Genomic DNA, 19,755 nt, shown 5'->3' with positions numbered 1-19,755 from the left:
CAGGTGATCCGCCCGCCTCAGCCTCCCAATGTGCTGGGATTACAGGTGTGAGCGACCGCGCCTGGCCTGGTTTCTATTACTTTGTAAACGTTTTTAATGATTTAAAATGTATTTTCATAATAGCCTTTTTCAAATTATTATATTATCTACTGTTCTTGAGCTTCTGACTTTCATGTTTCCCCATTTGCTGCCGCTTCTCATTTTTTCGTGTTGTTATGTTTCTCATAATATTTTGGTTATTAGATAACTTCAGTGTGTAGATGGTGGTAGTGGTAGGGTTCTTTGATAGGGAGGCATCTTATAAGTTAGGTTTATGGACATCTCCTTAGATAGTAGTTTTAGATTTGATTCTGCGAGAACCTTAGAAGTTTCACATATCTTGTAGCAGTTTTTAACTTAATCCCTTTATTTGAGGTTCCCCTATTTTACATGTAATTATGAATTCGGATGGCACACTTGCACAAAGCTTAGTGAGCTGATGGAAGGTTTTATTGAAACTTCTTGGGATGTTGGGCAGAATTTTCTTTATATTATTTTCACAAATTGAGTAAATATTCAGTCTCAGCTTTCAACATTTTTGCAGGGTACTCAAAATGAGCTTTCTGGTCCCGTGCAATGCCAAATCTCGCCACAGATATTAAAACTGTGTGATCCTAGCCTCTAACAGCAATATTCCTATCCAGACCTCCTTGGCTTTTTTGGCTTTAGCTCTTGTTTGATGATTTGGCTTTAGGATCCTTCTTAGCTTCTGGAACCTAAGACATCTTTCTTCTTTGATTTGTTTTTCCTTCTGCCCTCCCTTCTTCCAACTTTGGCTGTGTATTTTTTAATTTTTAAAATTTCATTACTTTTGTTCAGGTAATTGCTGTGTTAATTAACAAAGAGTAGGCCTTTGGAGTCGGCTTAGTCTGCTATATTGGAACTTCTCTGATATTGTAGGAAGGTCTTTTGGACTCCAGTTGTCTCAGAATGGGAGGCAGTTTGAGGTAATGAAATTCATTTTTTTAAATTAAACCCCCAATATGCCTCTCCCACCCCCATTGCTTTACGAGATGTCTGTCCTGCACCAGGATGACACTATCTACCAGGTTTCCTCCTGGTCTCTGTGCTCTTCTACTTCCTCAAGCTCCTGAACCAAAAGGGTTGCTTCTGACGATCTCTGCATCACATGAGCAGACCCACAGGAGTGCAAAAGCTTGCACACATTTTGTGAGGTTTGTGAGACAGATGGATCCAAGAGAATGAGAGATACTACCTTGGGCTCCCTGTGCTCCTACTAGGAGGATTCATAGAGGAAGAAGTCTTTCTTCTTAAAAGGCCACTGGTTTATGGTTTTTAACACCATGATCCTATATTTATAGGATTGAATAAGCAAGGCTTGTCACCACGAACAGGAAGTGATCATCAAGTTTGGGAGAAAGGTGCCAACAAAATGCTGCCCAGAGAGGCTGACATTTTTTCTAGAAGTCAAATCTGTGATAGGCTGTCTCCCTTCCCACCACTCTCTGTCAGCCCTGTTGGACCAAAGTACAAAATAACTATGTATTTGGACTTAAGGTTCAAGTTCTGTGCCTAACATAATGTAGCATACAGGCTTGCATTTGAAGATTAGATTAAACACCATACAGCCTCTCCTAGTCCTCAATTCACTGATGATCAGAAGACAAGCATCTTTAAGGGGTAGGGGCATCCAACCCCTGGAAAAGAACCCAAAAGAGATAATCCCAAATTAAAATATAATTCAAATGAAGAATATTTCTGCCTGTGATGAGTAGGGAGAAGCCTGTTCAACAAAGGATGTACTTTAAGAGTTAAACCCATTGAGGTTGGAATGTTTGTGATAAGAAAGACAGTGGAAGGACAGACTCCCTACTGTCCTTCTTGATTTCCTCTTTTGACTTCATGTAGTACATCCCCCACACCACGCAGTCGGCAGACAGGCCTCTTCCAACCACAAGTTTTTGTTTATTTCTGTCTGTCTCCAGGCATTCAGACTGACAGGACCAGAGACTGCCAGAAAAGTAGAGACTATGCAAAGGGGAGACACAGAGATTTCACATGACAGAATGTTCAATCTGAAACTACTCACTGTTAAACTGACACTGGTCAGGAGACAATCTTTGATTTCATATATTGGATAATAGTACTCCGAATAAGGCAATAAGGATAGATAATCCATTTCTGAGCCACAATGTTGAGAGGCAGTCCTCAGGGCTACCATGCTGTCAGCAAGGAGGAAGAGGCCTGCCCCTGCAGTAACAGAACTCACTGCATTTGAGGTCAGGCTGCTCAGGTCCTGGAAGAGAAACTCTGCATTGGGTTCTCATCTCAGAATCAGCAGGTGACACTATTAGTCCTCTGTCCATTGTACTGCAATGGTGCTTCCTTGGGTCTGTTTCCTTCCTGTTTCCTTGTGCGGGCACAAACTGTGTTTTATTCATCTTTGTATCTCTTGTCACTATTTAGTTAGGCATGTGATATAATTAGTAAATGCTTACTGAATAAGAAAATGCATGGATAATTCCTCCTTAGGGAGAGAGATTCTGGCCCCTTGACTCTCTGTAGCACTCAAGATAGAGTCAGTGCTGCTCAGGTCACTGCCAACATCTCCCGTGACCTCCTTAATAGCCTTAGAATCATTCTGTTGCCTTAAGGGCTTCTAGAATATGGACTTTGGCCCCCTCTGGTAAACTGAATCTATGACTTTGATTTACATAAAAGAGCAGCTTCAGAGAAAAGGTGGAGGCAAACTGGAAAAGTTGGAAAACCTATCTATAGGTCTATGGGAACATAAGACAGATTTTCAATTGACAAGCAATTGATCTTGAACTGACAATCAATATTTGTTCAATATGACAAGCATATGCCTTCAGTTTTCCAAAGTGACAGGACATGAGACAGAGGCACATAGGCTTAGACCCTGTGCTTCTCTCTCCACCCATTCACAAACAGAAATATTATCAGACTGTAGCCACTTTTCCCACAAACCTTGGAGGGAGAAAGGGAAGAAGCAGCTATAAAGCCTTTGCTTCTCTCCATAGCAATTTTCTCTCTTCCCTGCCACACACCCACAGAGGTGATTTAGGGAAAAGCCACATCCTGACTCAAGAAGATACAGGGTCTGGCTAGGCATAGATGAGGACACATGGATGGTACATGAAGCTGGTATATGCTCCTGATGATTGAAGCTGCAGTCTAGAACCCAGGAGTATGGAAGAGGATTTTGAAGAGTTCACAGCATTCATTGGTTGGAGTCATAGTTCTAGACTTAGAATCCGAAAACCTCTCCTCCTATCCTAGCTCTGTCGCCAACCCATCTGTCACCGATCCATCTGTGTGCTTGAGCAGATCTTTCTTACTCTGGGCTTCAGTTACCTCCTTTATAAAATGTGGAAGATGAATCTTCTGATCTCAGAAGTGGCTTCCCAAATGCAGTGAATACACAGAAAGGGAAATCTATGCTTGGACTTGACGACAATGTGGGCTCCACATGTGGGACAAAGAACAACATGTGGGCTCCATTGCTCATATGGTAGCTTTGGGCAAAGTGACTGTCCATTGGGACTAGTTTTCCTTCAAAGACTCAGCACACAAATCCATGTAGCTACAGAGCTGGAGTAGAAAAGGGCAGAACAACCATCCTCCCCAACATACATTGTCTTCCAATGATGCTTAAACAGAGAGGAGCATGTGCTGGAAACTTTGCACAGAGCCTGGCACATCAGTGTCTTCGCTAATGAATTGTCATGCTATGGGAGAATCCTTTCTCCTAAAATGTAGAAAAAGAGTTGGGAAATGGTGTGGTGAATGTGGTTCTCATAGGCCTGATCCACCTGTAGGTAGGTATTCCAACCTCTCCAGTTTGCTTCTGTCTTTTCTCTAAAGCTGCTCATTTAAGTAAGAAGACATAAATTGGGTTTCTAGGGAGGGACCAAAGGTCATATTCTAGATGCACTTAGGGCAATATAATAATTCTAAAGTTGTTGAGGAAGCCAGGGGGATGTTGGCAGTGGCATCAGTCTTTGAGTTTGGTGCGGCAATCAGTGCTGACATTGCAGACATCCCCCTTACCTCTACTCCATCACCCTCATTTTCTCCCACCTTACTTTAAACTGATTTTTTTTTTCTCGAACATCCAATTATCAAGAATCAGTCTTTGGATGGAAATAGTCTCCTCCAGCCTGGAAAAAGATGGCAACACCCTCTTCTGACAGAGGAATGAATGCCTCCCCATCTGTTATTTGACTAAATGAGGTTTATTTCAGTTGCCTAAAAAGTAGAAATTTGAGAATATATCATAGACTTCTTTCAAGTTGTTACCATGGCCACTGAGTAGGGTAAACCAGTTATCCTGGTTTGCCTGAGGAGTAAAGGGTTTCCCAGGATATAGGCTTTCTGGGCTAAAACTGAGACAGTCCTGGGAAAACCAAGACAATTGGTCACCCTGACACTGAAGGGCTAGAATTTGTGTGAAGTCCCAACTCTATGAATGGGGACATTTGGCATCAAAAAGAACCCCAGGAGGCAGGTTTTATAGAAAAGGATCTGTAGGCTCTCTCTGGGATGGCTGGCTACTTTATTCAAGGTCAAGGTAACAAGCTGTAAAGAGTCCATGGTACATTTAAAAATTTACACGTTTTAAATAACTGAGGTAAACCTCCTCCAAGCTTGGAATATAATCCAGGAGCACCATTTTGTAGAAGAAAGAGCACTGGTCTAGAAGGCAAGAAATTTGGGCTCTACTCTTGGTTCTACCAATGGGACAGCCAGGAAAACCTGGGATTCCTAGCCTGTTCTAAGCTTTATCTCTCTAAACTGTAAAATAGGGATTTTCAACTAGAAGACTTAACTCTGACGTTTCTTCAATTCCAACCAGCTGAGATTTAATGGTCCTTGTACTTACAAAGGGCTTAGTTGATTGTTTTCCAGAGATAATTGAGAGGGATCCAGTAATACCAAACTGCTCAGAAAAGAGAGAAATAATCAGTTCAGTTGTCTTGTGGAAATGTGCCCACCATGTCACTGTCAATCACTCAATCGCAAAGTGATGTTGGAAAACTTTTAGGGAGAGAACACTGCAGAAATCGGGTGAATCCATATTGCTAGAAAGGCCTAATTCCCACCTGACATAAGAATGTCTATATTGACTTTGAATGACATGCAGATGTACAGAGGGGTTGGATTTGTTTTAGGGGAAATCACTAGGAACTGAGCAGGCCTGGAGAAAAGGTGTTCATGGGAAGGAGAAGAGTGTTACTAAATTACAAGGTTGAAAGAGAGGAGGTTGAGATGGACCAAGGACTTGAATGGATCTAGAGATTGGAACAGCCAACAGAAGCACTCAGGAAAGAGGCTCTGATGGGACAAGGTGCAGAAACACATGAACTGGAAGTTATTGGTGTATGTTGCTTGAGTCAGAATGGGAGTTGAGGAAAGTGGGAAGAGCAGGCTCAGACATGAAGTCTTTATCATAAAGCCCCAGAAATCAGTATTTAATCCCAGTGGTATTAAAGATCCAGCTGGCAGAGAAAGGGTTTCTGAGAAGCTGAAAAGTTGCTTAAGTGTGTGGCTTGGATATTGAATAGTCACAGGCAAAAAGAGTCCAGTATAAGCTAATGCTAGCTTATCTAAGGAGATGTGGGGCCCACAACCACTGGTTATAGGAGAAGTCAAGGACAAATTGTGCTCTGGGGCAGGAGCAGGGCCTCCTTACATGACTGCACAGTTTGTGTTCACACAGAGACTGTATCCACACAGAAGTAGTACCTTAGTATAGTTCATCTGCCCAGAATGTTTGCTTTTTATCCTTTGTACAAAATACTACGTGGAGAAGAAATAACCCTTTGTGGGACGTGCGAGTCTGCCCTGGCCACTCTCTGAAAAACAGATCTACTAGACCCCTTTTCATGAGCCATTAGGTGGAAGGCAGCAAAGAGAGTTTCTCAAGTGCTCAGGGTTACCTCTGGACACACAGCAAGCATGTCCCTGCCTCCCATGAATCTTACCATGCAAACCCAAATCTCTGCAAACCTGTGGCACCTCCCAGTGGTGATCGTTTTATTGTTTAAAAATGGCCTTCTCACTCTCTACCTGAAAAGTTAATTACTCTTACAATGGAGAGAATCCAATGGCCTCATCAAAGCCCCAAAGAGGGATATGGAAAAACATCTATTTTTCTAGAGGTATGCTGTAATGCCAGGTAAGAAATGCTGTGCTGGTATACCCATTGTATTACCACCATTCCCGCTTGCCCCCTGCTTTGCAGGAAGACAGATTAAGTCTCTCTGCTGCTCTTCTTGAATAGGGGAAATGTGATGTGGGGCAATGATAGAAGGAAAGTTGAGGCCTTGCCTTCTTTTGCCTCCTGGCCTCTTGGAGTCTGAGTCACTCCACGACTATGCACCCGGTTAGCATTTATAAAGCATGTCCCCTCTTACAGTCCCCATTCTACTCACACACAGAGCTCCTAAAAATGGGTATCCAGACATCAGAGTGGTGGAAATTGCTGGACTGAAGTGGGAGGGGTAGGGAGCAAAAACCAAGATGGCCCCCAAACTTGAAATCATCAGGCAACACAGGATCTGGACAGTCTGCAAGAGAGAAGACGGGAAATCTAGACTGCACTTCAAACAGATGAAAGTGATTATTTGAATGCACATTGTAAAGCATAAAGAGTATAAAATGCATTATAATTTGTTGTATTAAAGAAGAACAAATGTTACAAGGAGCCGATCGATATGCTGCTAGAGGAAGTCATGTATAGCTAACCTCTTCTTTTCTGATAGGATTACTAAACTAGCAAATAGGGAAGTGATCATATGCACTTTTAAACTATTTTTGAAAAAGATACTTGACAGTTTTTAAATTTATTTCCTTGGAAAGTAGATAAGAAAGTTGTTCAGTGAGGTGGAAACTTTTCACAGGAGTGTTAATGAAGAGTTTTTTCAGTTGAAATTAGATAGAGCAGGTCATCTTTTCTGCTGTAATTCATCTTATTTTGTTCATCATTGAATTTTCATAATAATTATTTCACAAGTGGAAGAACTGAAGTTTTGCCCATGCTTTTGCTCAAATGCATGTGCAATTGAAAGATGATGCAAACATAGGAGAAATAAAAAAAGAAGTCAACCATTCATATCATTAATAGTTATTGAATACCTGTTGTGTGCCAGGCACCAGGGAATGAAGCAAATGAAAATCACTACCATTGGAGAGCTTATATGTATACTGTGTGTCTTGTCTGTAAGGATACAGACAAGTTCCATGGAAGGCAGAATAGAGTTAAGAGCAAAGTAGTAGAACATGAGACCTGTGGAGGACTGGAGGCATGATGCAAACTATGTAGGGATTTTTAGGCTATGTTTTACCAACTTTGCTTTTCATTTTGAGCAAAAAAGGAATCCCGTTGGATAATTTTGAACCAGCAGGATACATGACCTAACTTTCATTTTTAAAAGATCACCCTACCTGCTGTACTAAGAATAGATTGTGAAGAAACAGGGCAGGGAGATCCATCTAAAACTGGGAGTGAATAGGAGCTGGATATTACAAGATGGTATTCAAAACCATATGGAGATTAAAGTTCTGGATATGAGGGATGATAATCTGGGACACTTAGATGTCTTATAGTTACTCATATGAATGGGGAAAAATGGATCATGAGATTAGTCTTGATTGTCTCATCTCAAAATATTTGAAAAATGAGCTCAAAGTTAAGAATATCTAATTTAATCATACTGAGTAAAATCCATATGGTTAAATGGAAAATTTTTACTGTACTAAAGACAAAATAAGAAAGACGAATTTGTGGCCAGGTGCAGTGGCTAATGCCTGTAATCCCAGCACTTTGGGAGACCAAGGCGGGTGGATCACGAGGTCAGAAGTTAGAGACAAGCCTGGCCAATATGGTGAAACCCCATCTCTACTAAGAATACAAGAATTAGCCGGGTGTGGTGGTGTGCACCTATAGTCCCAGCTACTCAGGAGGCTGAGGCAGAAGGATCACTTGAACCCGGGAGGCGGAGGTTGCAGTGAACCAAGATCATGCCACTGCACTCCAGTCTGGGCGACAGAGGGAGATTCCATCTCAAAATAAATAAATATATAAATAAATAAAATAAGAAAGACTAACTTGTTAATTGTGAAGCATGCTAGTGAAAAAGATCTAGTGGTTTTAGTTTCTAGAAACTGCTGCAGAGGATATAGTCTTCCCCTAAAGCTCCATTTCATGTCCTTATTAGCCTGGAGTCAGCCAGAAAAGAGTGAAAGAGTTTCCCAGACTCACTGTAGATCTGTAGTCTAGATACATTTACAAAGTATTTTCTCAACATTTCCCTTATGATGAGGTGGACTTACCCCAAGAACGGTGGCTTCTGTTGGCAGCCCGCTCTGAAGGTAATCTTCTTTTTGGTACTCGTGTCCAGGTTTCTCTCTTTGAGGGATAGTGATGCCCTTTGGTGTAAAGCTGTCAAAAATCTCCGCAGTTTGGGATTGTAATAGCATGATGCTGATGATGCTGGAAGAGGCATCAAACTCAGTTACTTCCCAAGGTTTGACTTACAGACATAAGCTTCCAGGGACCATACCTTGTAGGAACGTAAAGTATTTGCCATTATTCCAAGGCTGGTTGTCCTTCAGAAACAAAACATGGGGATCAGTGGAGCACTGGAAAGCGGGCATGCTGGGCACAGTTCATCCATTGTGGTCAAGAAGCATGCCACTGCAAGAGAACTGTACACATTTTGAGGGGTCCTACAATTGAGAGGTGAGCAAATCACATAGAATTTGCTTTGTAGCCCTAAATGTGTCCATCTCACTCTCCCTCCAATGACCTCTGCTTCCAGCTTCCCTTCCCTATCTCCTGTGTCTCTGCTTCACCTGTGCTACCTTCCCTCACCACATCTTCCAGGATTATACTTTTGTGCTACACCTGCACTGATCAGTCTTCTACTCTAGTCTTCATTTTATCTTCCTAAAAATGTTGGGGATGAATGCCGTTCCACTTTCCTTTCCTATAGCGAGATGGCGCGTCCCATCCAGAATCTTCCTCCTTGCTTATATTGGCTTAGTAATTAGTAATGTAAACATTTACTTAACTCCTGCAGAATTCCTAGCATTAGACCATTGCAACTCTAATCCTTATAACAACCCTGTCACTTACATGTTATTAAATCAATTTTATACATTAGAAACCTGGGGCTAATAAGCTCAAGTGACTTTCATTGAATGAAATAGTCACATAAAGCACTTATCTCAGTACATAGAATGTGTTCAATATATGGTAGCTAATATTAACAGCCTGCATTTACATGACTGGATTGAGGCTTATCTGGCTCAGAGGCGTGTGGTATTTTTTTTCTCTATGCTATGTTAATTCTCCTCTTTCTCTTCCTTCCTAACATTTCCAGTTCCCTTGTAGGTTCCAGGAGCAAGTTGTCTGCCACCACCAACTCAGCAGCATTGCTGGGCCTCTGTGGTGTCAGTAACAAGGCTCAGCTCCTGAAATGTTGCCCAGATTTGTTGTCAGCTCAGCATTCTCCCTACTGAAGGCCAGAGTTTAGTTAAAGGCTTGTGATCTTTGAAAGGTGCTACAGCTCTGCTGCCTGCCATTTTGCCTCAACGTGTTGGTGCTTTAGGAATGGTTCCGGGCTCTCTTGGGTGGAATGAATAACAGATAAAGATTGGAAATGACACCTAGAATCTCTTCCTAGTGAGGGAGATGGAAGAGTGCACTGGGATGGGAGTCCAGTGCCTAGGCATCTAGTTGCACATCAGAGCCTATGTCTTGAAGTCCAGTCCTATGTTCAGATCCTACATCCACCAATTACTGCTAAACTCACCCTGGGCAAGGTATTTTCACCACTTTATAGGTTTGTGATACAGATTAGATAAGATGACACATATAATGGACTCAACATAGAGTGAGGCATGTGATAAACTCGCAAAACATATCAGTTTTATCTAATACTCATTGGAAGCTCAGTTCTGATATTGATGAGCTGGCCATAGACAGGATACTTCCCCTCATTCATCCTCAGTTTCCTTACCTGTAAAATAGGGATAATGACACCATCCTGAAGGACTCTTCTGAGGGATGTGAATGACATACATGAGTGCCTTTTGTTGTAACTCTCTGAGTTTTATTAGGTGTTCCATAATAGTCAATCCATGTTTGGACCCCCGTTTTATTTCTACTCTTAGATCTGTGCCTTAGTCTAGTTTCTCATGCTCTCCAGGAATCAAGTACTTTATCTGAAGAAATATTAAACCTAAAGTTCTCTTTGTTTAAGGAGATAATTTCATTTCTTGGAATATTGAAATCTGGGTAGAAGTATGGGTAAGGTTACATGTCCTATGAGGGGAATAATGTTGAAGCTGAATCCCTGCAGTGGAGCCAGGGTGAGCCTTCCAGCACATTTTTAAAACCAGAGAAGGAGAAAAAGTCTCAGGCTTAGAGAAATTCTAGGTTTCAGAATCAAACAGTAGTTCATGATAAAATGATAATCATTGCTAACATTGATTTGGCACGTACTATGAATGTAACATTCTATTAAGAGCTTTGTGACAGTCTCATTTAATCTGCACTCTCAGAGATGGGTGCTGAACTCTGAAGATAAGAAAAATGAGGCTTGGAGAGGTGAAGTAGCTTGCACAAGATTGCTTATCTAGCAGGTCGTGGAGGCAAGATTTGGGCACAAGCCGTCTAACACCAGAGCTCTTCTATATCCCTCTAGGTTTGTGTTTGCCCGGCTAGCTATACCTGATTCTCATCCTCTCTACTCTTCCTCCCCTATTGTTGAAGCACTGGCTGCCACTCATCAGTTCCATATCCTCCCCCAGGGACATTGCTAATCTTAGGGAATATAGGTTGAAGATTTCTATTTCCCAAATTGTTTTCATGTTGTAGAAACTTGGCTTTTACCTTGCTCCGTGTGGCTCAATAGCCAAAATATACAAACTAGACTCGTTCCTACTAGTCTTCGTAACCAGCCTCTTGAGTTCTGGATTCCTTTCTTTATTTTTTGAATCTCACACCCAAGGACCGCAGAAAATGCTTGATTTCTCAGCCTGAAGCTAGGACTCGAAAGTTTAATTGATACTTTCAGGCTGTAGCCTGAAACCATGATACCATTAACATTTATTTTCCTTTGTTATTTCTTAACTGTTTGTTCTGTTTGAATGAGTGCATAAAGTACCACCATTACAAGGGAATACAGTTTGAAGAAGAAAACAAATTAGCTCCTTAACTTTCAGCTGTCACCCGATCACTCTTGTTTCCTACGCACATATTTTTTACATTCTCTCTTCCCCTCTGCCACTTTATCTCTCTCCTCTTTATATATGTTCACAACTCTACGGAAATAGTCATTCTATCCATGCCATTTTATAACTGTTCTTTTTGCACTCACCATTATTCTGTAGACATCTTTTACCAATGGATAGAAATAATAAAAATCCTAAATTTAAAAGCAAATGATAGATTCTGATACATGCCACAACATGGATGAACCTTAAAGACAATATGGCAAGTGAAATAATCCAGTCACAAAAGGACAAATATTGTATGATTCTACTTACGGGAGGTCCCTAGAAGAGTCAAATTCACAGAAAGTAGAATGGTGGTTGCCGGGGGCTGGGGGGAGAGGGGAATGGAAAGCTATTGTTTGCTGGGCATAGAGTTCCAGTTTGGGAAGACCAGGAAGTTCTGGAGTTGGGTGGTGGTGATGGTTGCACAATGGTGTGAATGTACCTAATGCCACTGAACTGTAAACCTAAAAATGGTTAAAGCTGGGTGCAGTGACTCATGCCTGTAATGAGCACTTTGGGAGGCCGAGGTGGGGAGATCCACCTGAGGTCAGGAGTTCAAGACCAACGTGGCCAACATGGTGAGACCCCCGTCTCTACTAAAAAAAATGCAAAAATTAGCCGGGCATGATGGTGAGTGCCTGTAATCCCAGCTACTCAGGAGGCTGAGATGGGAGAATCGCTTGAACCCGGGAGACGGTGGTTGCAGTGAGCCAAGATCATGCCACTGCACTCTAGCCTGGGTGTCTGAGCAAGACTGTGTCTCAAAAAAAAAAGAAAAAGAAAAAGAAAAAAAACATGGTTAAAAGGCTAAAATTATGTTAAGTATATTTTACTACAACAAAAAAGTCAAATGGTATATTTAAATAAATGGAGGTCTTCAGATTCATTTAATCAGTCGCATGTTCATGATCATTTAGGTGGTTTCTATTTTTTCTTTTTGCCACTATGAACAATGCAATAATGAGCATCTTTGCACTTTTGTGATGCCTCCTGCATTTAATTATCTCAGAGTGATGTATGGAAGTGAATTTATTACATTTAAAGCTATGATACTTAAATTTTGATACACGTTGCTACTTTTAGGAGGAATTCTATATAACCGAGATCCTTTATGTTTCACAAAAGTCTCCAGACTGATGCTATCATCTCCAAACACCACAGTCTGACAGGATGCTTTGTCCTTCCATACTCGCCTTGTGGAGATAGACTAGAAGGACCCACACCTTTCAAGATGGCTCTAAAATCCTTGCTTTGAAGATAAATCATGACATGGAAGTCAACAGCTGTGCCCAGCAATTTTCTGTATTACAGAATTAGAGTAGGAAAATGGGGTTCTAATGCAAGATTCAGTCTAAGCGCACAGTATTTGTTGAGAGTAGATTCTGTGTAAGACTGAGTGACACACCAGGAGAATGCAGAGCATTGCGGAAAATCACCTCAAATCTTGAGGGAAACCTAAGAATGGTTTTACCCAATTTTCTTATTTGGCAAGTGAGTAAACTGAGACCCAAAAAGGGGACTGAGCTGACGTTCCATCTCACACAGGTGGTCAGAATCAGAGACAGAATGATAATCCAATTCCCTGGCTGTCTTTCCAAAAGCACACAATCTTCCCCAAAAGTCATGATCTGAACCAAGGTGCCTACCTATTCTCGCAGCCTGGTCCTGTGTGCTGTGGCTGGTGTGTCAGCTCCCCTCTGGGGAGCGCTCAGCTGGAACCTCCCACTGGCTGTTCCTGCCAGAACGATCTTGGTGGTCTGCTCTCCAGCCTCTGAGACTTCCTGTCCCTTTCTCAGAGCAGTATTTATGATTACACAGGATGTGGATTTTGCTGTAGTTACAGACAGTTGATACATAAAAAGTGCCTCTGCTTCCTCTTTCTAAATTCTGAGGTCTGGAAAAATGACACAAGATAGAAGTGACACATGAGTAAAAGACCTTTGTGAAGACTAGTGATTTGTACGGTCCCAGTTAAAATTCATTTTCCCTACTCCTACATAAAGTTATGTAAGTCATGTAGGTTCGCTTAGCCTGAGTTTTCTTGTCTATTAGATGGTAGATGGATAATAATAATTCCAATCTGTGGCTGTCGGGAGAATTCCAGAAAAAAGATGCCAAGAGTTTACAAAAAGTAGACACTCAATAAATATTGATAATAGTAATGTTAAGTTTGAATTTTGGAGAATCTATTTTCTCACTTTCCAGGCTCTTGGTAAGCTGAAAGCAACCTGTGGAAAATTCTGTGTCTCCTCGTTACTTCTTTTGGGTGTCTTTATTCTCCATCTTTGGCCTCATGCTTAGGGAAGTCCAGGCACATCTTGGGAAAGATGCCAGTGGATTGGAGTCAGAGGCAGAGCCATCAAGCTCCACACAAGCTCATATTTGGGGAAGTATTTGTTGTTGAGGGGACACTGTTGCCACTTTCACATCCCTTTTAAGACTTCTTGTAGACTAGCCATTGTTCAGAAGAAGAGGGTTTAAGATGGCTCTGGGATGTGCAGCAGCTGGTGGCACAACATTCTCCATATACAATCTCCATTTGCTAAAGGGTGGCAAGGCTGTGTCCTAAGAGAGAAGTAAACCTAAGCCTGGGAGGTTTAAATAACTCATAAAGTACTTGGAGGGTATTTTAGTCCAGTTCTTCTCTTCCCCAAATGAGGTGATATTGCTGAAGGAATCTGCCCCCAGTCACATGTCTAGTCTGTGGAAGAGGCAGGAATCTAATTCACATCTCTTGGCACTGAGGTCTGGGCTTGCTTCATGGCAAGAGTCTGCCATTTGGTCAACAACTTTTTATTTTTATTTATTTATTTATTTTGAGATGGAGTTTTGTTCTTGTTGCTCAGGCTAGAGTGCAATGGTACAATCTCAGCTCATTGTAACCTCCACCTCCCAGGTTCAAGCAGTTCTCCTGCCTCAACTTCCCCAGTAGCTGGGACTACAGGTGCCCACCACCACGCCCAGCTAATTTTTGTATTTTTGCTAGAGACAGGATTTTCTCATGTTTGTCAGGTTGGTCTCGAACTCCTGACCTCAGGTGATCCACCCACCTCAGCCTCCCAAAGTGCTGGGATTGCAGACATGAGCCACTGTGCCCAGCTTAGTCAACATCTTAATACCCACAACCAGCATTGTCTTTGCTTAAGAAAACTTCCATGATCCAGACCTTCCTCTGGGTCTATGACCTGCTTTGACCAAATTGTCAAAGAACCTTGATCATTTGGGCTTCTCTCACACTTCTTCTGAGACCCTGAGAAGGAATTCGTGAGAAAATCAGTTAAATATCCAGTTTGTTTTTTCATAAATAAAATTTGAAAAAAGGTTTTTCATAGTTGTTTTGTGGATTAAGTCAAATAACATAAAAGTCCCCACGATTGAGCCTGACATATATGAACCATTAAGAAAAATCTGGTATTTCGGCTGGGCGCGGTGGCTCATGCCTGTAATCCCAGCACTTTGGGAGGCCGAGGCGGGCAGGTCACAAAGTCAGGAGATCGAGACCACCCTGGCTAACACAGTGAAACCCGGTCTCTACTAAAAATACAAAAAATCAGCTGGGTGTGGTGGTGGGCACCTGTAATCCCAGCTACTTGGGAGGCTGAGGTAGGAGAATGGCGTGAACCTGGGAGGTGGAGCTTGCAGTGAGCTGAGATCGCACCACTGCACTCCAGCCTGGGCAACAGAGCGAGACTCCATCTCAAGAAAAAAGAAAAGAAAAGAAAAGAAAAATCTGGTATTTCTTGTCCAACACCTTCTCCCATCCCCTTTAGAGAAAAGTGTATTTTAACTCTAGATTGATCTCTGATCTCTAAGTATAATCTATGTTTACTCTAAATTCATGCTCCTGTCCATTGATAGGAATCTCTTCAGCCCTTTGCAAACAGTCCTGGTGCTCTAGACAGCCAAGTGACTCACAGTCCTAGTGCTTCCTTCAAGGATACGATCTCCCCGCCATCCCCACCCCAAGCAGACCATGAAGCTAGTAAAATGGAAATGCGTCTTATATGTCAGAAGACTCTGCCAGCCTTGGACAGACTGACTGTATTTTTTTTTTTTTTCTAGTAATGGAGATGATGGGCTGGGACTAGGGTACAAAGTCTGGTTATCCAGAGAGAGATTCTTTGGAGCAGCGTTCACAGACTCCCTTGATGTTTGACTTGGTTATTGGCTCCTCACAGAATATTCTCCCTGTTTCTTAGAATCTTGTATCATGCCAGTGGAATGAAAGTGAAAGGATTTTCCCCCCAACTTCAGCATTTTACAGGTGGGGAAACTAAAAGCCATAGGTTTCTTAGGGAGTTAGTAGTGACTGGGCTGGTGGCTGATTCATGCAGTTTCTGTCTCTGTACTATTTTAGTGTTTTCTTTATGCCTTTGCAGTTCTTTAATACACAGGTAATGACTCTTTCTAGCAAGTACTCTCTGCCAAAATAACAGGAGGTTTCTGCCTTTTGGCTGATGACCTCAGTTACAGAGAGATTAAGTAACTTACCCTGTCACACACCCTAGAAATTAGTGAAGTCTAGATTGGAATCCAGGTAATCTTAATTCAGGGACTGTGCTCTTAACTGGTATATTATTACTTCCAGGAACTTGCTTTACTGGTCATCTGGACTTGAACAGTAAACCCCCAAACCTGATGTGAGACCCTACCTTCCAAGTGAAATACAAACAAATGGTTATTTCCTGGTGCTCTTGATATCACAGTAAAACAGAGTTGCTGGGACTCACCATTCAGTGATGATGAATAGGGCAAAAGAATGCCATTACCTCAGATGGGGATGAGGCTGAGCATCTCTAGCTTTGTATAACTGGAGGCTACACATGACAGTGGGCGTGATGGGATGACTAAGCACGGGGGAGTCTCTTTCTACACCATCGTCAGCAGCTCTGCCAGGTTCCTGCTTCTCTTGGTCTCTGCCTCTGCTGATCTCGCCACGCACACAGCAGGCCTTGTGTGGTGCTTCACAGAAAATCTCCTTACTGAAGAGGTGGAGGGCACAACATTCCTTTAAAAAATTCCACATGAAAAATATTCCTCACTTTTCATTCAAATACCATAGTTTGAGTGCTTCCTCTGTGCCAGGCCGTGTTCTAGGTGCTTGGATTGCATCCATGAACAGAACAGACAAAACCCACCTTCCTCTGTGGGGTTTTCATTCTCCTAGAATGTTAAAATAGAACCGTGAGGAAGCATACTACGTAGTCCTGGTAATAAGCCTAGCAACAAGGTGAATAGACCAATGAAACAGAACTGATGTTAAGAATAGCATTTTATTTTATTTTATTTTATTTTATTTTATTTATTTATTTGAGACAGACTCTCTGTCGTCCAGGCTGGAGTGCAGCAGCGCGATCTCAGCTCACTGCAAGCTCCACCTCCCGGGTTCATGCCATTCTCCTGCCTCAGCCTCCTGCGTAGCTGGGACTACAGGCACCTGCCACCACAGCTGGCTAATTTTTTGTATTTTTAGTAGAGACGGAGTTTCACCATGTTAGCCAGGATGGTCTCGATCTCCTGACCTTGTGATCTGCCCGCCTCGGCCTCCCAAAGTGCTGGATTACAGGCGTGAGCCACCACGCCCAGCCAAGAATAGCATTTTAAATGGCTCTCATGGGGTGAATAAGCTTTAACATATTGAAACGAGGGGAGTTTTCCCTTATCCCCCTTGCAGGGCACCTGATGGGGGTGGGACTCACTTCTTTGGTGCCCCGCAGCTCCAACCCCTAAGGGAAGCATGCAGATGGGCAGGTCGTGGGGAGCGTGGGCTCCCACTCCACGGCAGCATCTAGGGTTGAGTGTTTACAGCTCCCAAAACCCAAACGGGTGTGTGTTACAATGTGCTCTTTCAGCTTAGCCGTCCGCAGGCACCTTGTTTTAAACAGCTGAATTAGACCCTCTGTCTTATCGCACAGACAGAGGGCTTTCTGTGCCCCCGGGTTCTTGCCCTGGCGTACCAGAAGAATCAGATCATATGTGGGCTTGGAGAGCGAGCGCAAGGTTTTATGGAGTAGTGATAGTAGTTATCAACGGATGGATGGGGAGTCAGAAGGGGGATGGAGCGGGAAGGTGTTACTCCCCTGGAGTAGGGCCGCTCAGCAGCCTGCCTCTCCTCCAACCATCCTCAGCTAAATTTCCTTTGGCATCTGCTTTGTTCTGCCACCGATAGTCTGCCAGCATCTGTTGGTGTGCTCTTCTGCCAGTGTGTTCCTCTCAACGTCCAGCCACTTGTGTGTGTACACCCACTAGGGTCTCAGGGTTTTTATAGGCACAGGAAGAGGGTCATGGATGGCTTGGAAATGCAACGTTTGGGCATGAAAACAGGAGTGCCCAACCTCACCTAGGTTCGTGGGCACAGGCCAAGGGTGGACCCTCGCCAGGGACCCCACCCTTCTCAACTCAGCGCTTCCCCACCCCTCTCCCATATCAATATGTTGATGGATTTATTTAAAAATTTGTTCTCTAGCCTAGTGTGAGAATCCTGAAACTGTTCTGAATATCAGTCTGAAGATACAAATGATAGACAGTTAATGCTTGGAAGGCCCATAGCTATGGAGGCATGGTTGACCCTAATCATGAATTTTGCACATTCATTCCCGAAAGCCCACCTGAAAATGGTGACAGCGGCACATGACAGAAAACAGGAGGAAAAGAACATAAAAAGGGCAAAGACAAAGAACCTATTATGTATTTAGGGGCTCAGAAAACAATACCCCAAAACAATACCTCAGAAGCAAAAGATTTTCTCTGACTTTCTTGGACCCTTCTGTCTCTCAGTCCTGTCTTTCTTTGAGGCTAGCTGTAGAAACAAGAGGCTCTTCCCAACATGGGTCATAGAAACCAGAAACCCCTCTTGCCAAAGTCAGCCATAAAACCTAAAAGTATTACTATAACTCTCCTTCCACTCTATCAGTGTAAAACTGGTCATAAAGAAATCATCTGAGCTACCTTGTTTGACTGTAGGCCATAAGATGCCCATTCCAGAGATGGTCCTATCCTACAACCAAAAGGAAGGAATGCAGCACAGATAGGCCAAGAAAAATCTAGCCAGACAGGCCTTGCTGGGTTTCCCACTCAGTCTCTTAGCATTAGGTTATATCCAGTCATATTTCTACAGGGCTGTCCTTCCTTTGTTGAACCTAAACATACAAATTCTGAAGGCCCTTGTGTCTATGTGTTGAATAATTTGTAGCCTTTTCTCAAATTAATCTGCGTTTTGCAAGTTGACTTTTCAGGGAACCTTCAGAGGGCCAAGGGAAAGCTATCCCCTTGGCCCCCACAATATTCTTTTTATTTATTTATTTATTTATTTAGAGATGGAATCTCACTCTGTCGCTAGGCTGGAGTGCAGTGGTACGATCTCGGCTCCTCGGCTCACTGCAACCTCTGCCTCTCAAGTTCAAGTGATTCTCCTGCTCCAGCCTCCTGAGTAGCTGGGACTACACAGGTGCATGCCACCAGGCCCAGCTAATTTTTTTTTTGTATTTTTAGTAGAGACGGGGTTTCACCATGTTGGCCAGGATGGTCTCGATCTCTTGACCTCGTGATCCGCCTGCCTCAGCCTCCCAAAGTGCTGGGATTACAGGCGTGAGCCACCATGCCCGGCCCTTGGCCCCTATAATATTCTTGTCATTCTTGTAAAGACTCTTGGAAGCTTCAATAAATTCGAATCCCATCTCTTAGCAATAGTCATTTAATTCCTCAAACATAGAAATATGTACAGGCAACTGTGATTCTTTAGTCCATAATAAACTTGGAGAGAGGTCAGATAACTGTCTTTTAAAGTGGGGTTTAAAAGACACTGGGGTTTTGTGTAACCACAACGTACGCCTTGCTAATCCTCTCTAGTACAGTTTCCCAAAGGTGTCTTTATCTCCAATTTGACATCCTGGCTATTGTACAGGTTTGCGTTTTATGTCTATAAAGTTTGCTTTATCCTATGCCCTCCTTTGCACTACCACTGATCTAAGCCTGTTAAAATTACAATTATTTCTGTCTCCCAACAGTAGCTGATCTGCACTACTGCCCAGTAGTTTCTCGAAATCAGAAGGACTTAATTCCACTTTCCTGATCCTCAGAAATTGATTATATTCTTCAAGTTCCCATCCTATTTCTGTCACATTTGTCCATAAGATAATCCCATTTGTAACTTCTCTAAGACCTAGGACTGATTGAATTTAACAAAACAATGTGTTCCCATAATTTGCCATAGTTAGGAGAGCTAAGTGATTTTTATGCGTTCTCTTTCTTTCTTTTTTTTTAATTGAATACTATTAACACTTTCTGTTGAAAAGGGCTTAGTATAAAAGGGTTTCTTAAAACTGGCCTGGGACCAAGATGTGTTCGTCTCTTTTTTCTCCAGGTCACTCTTTATTTCCTTAGTGAAAATGCCATAGTTCTTTTTTTGTTCACATTTTCCCCTAAAAGTTTCTGGTGCCTGTTGTAATA

At 42.5% G+C, this 19,755-nt stretch overlaps 1 protein-coding gene across 3 annotated transcripts in view; it reads right to left on the bottom strand.

Moving 5' to 3' along the window:
* MS4A7 (membrane-spanning 4-domains, subfamily A, member 7) overlaps window positions 1-13,137 on the bottom strand; it is a 15,861-nt gene extending 2,724 nt beyond the window's left edge. Inside the window, exons 1-5 of one of the 3 annotated variants that reach the window (XM_011963527.1) lie at window positions 12,954-13,137; window positions 8,356-8,515; window positions 6,456-6,590; window positions 4,904-4,960; window positions 2,090-2,296 (exon numbers count right to left, since the gene is read on the bottom strand). In XM_011963527.1, coding sequence (XP_011818917.1) covers window positions 2,090-2,296; window positions 4,904-4,960; window positions 6,456-6,590; window positions 8,356-8,502 — 546 coding nt within the window. In that variant the 5' untranslated portion in view covers window positions 8,503-8,515; window positions 12,954-13,137. Of the gene's footprint in view, window positions 1-1,714; window positions 2,297-4,903; window positions 4,961-6,455; window positions 6,591-8,355; window positions 8,516-12,953 lie in introns of those variants that run through there. The other 2 variants (XM_011963529.1, XM_011963528.1) reach the window with 2 other exon arrangements.
* Between the last annotated feature and the right edge of the window lie 6,618 nt (window positions 13,138-19,755).

This window comes from Colobus angolensis, unplaced genomic scaffold, assembly GCF_000951035.1.
Source record: "Colobus angolensis palliatus isolate OR3802 unplaced genomic scaffold, Cang.pa_1.0 Scaffold61, whole genome shotgun sequence".
Classification (NCBI taxonomy): Eukaryota; Metazoa; Chordata; class Mammalia; order Primates; family Cercopithecidae; genus Colobus; species Colobus angolensis.
Note: the sequence above shows the minus strand (reverse complement) of the source record. Positions and strands in the feature narration are given on the sequence as shown.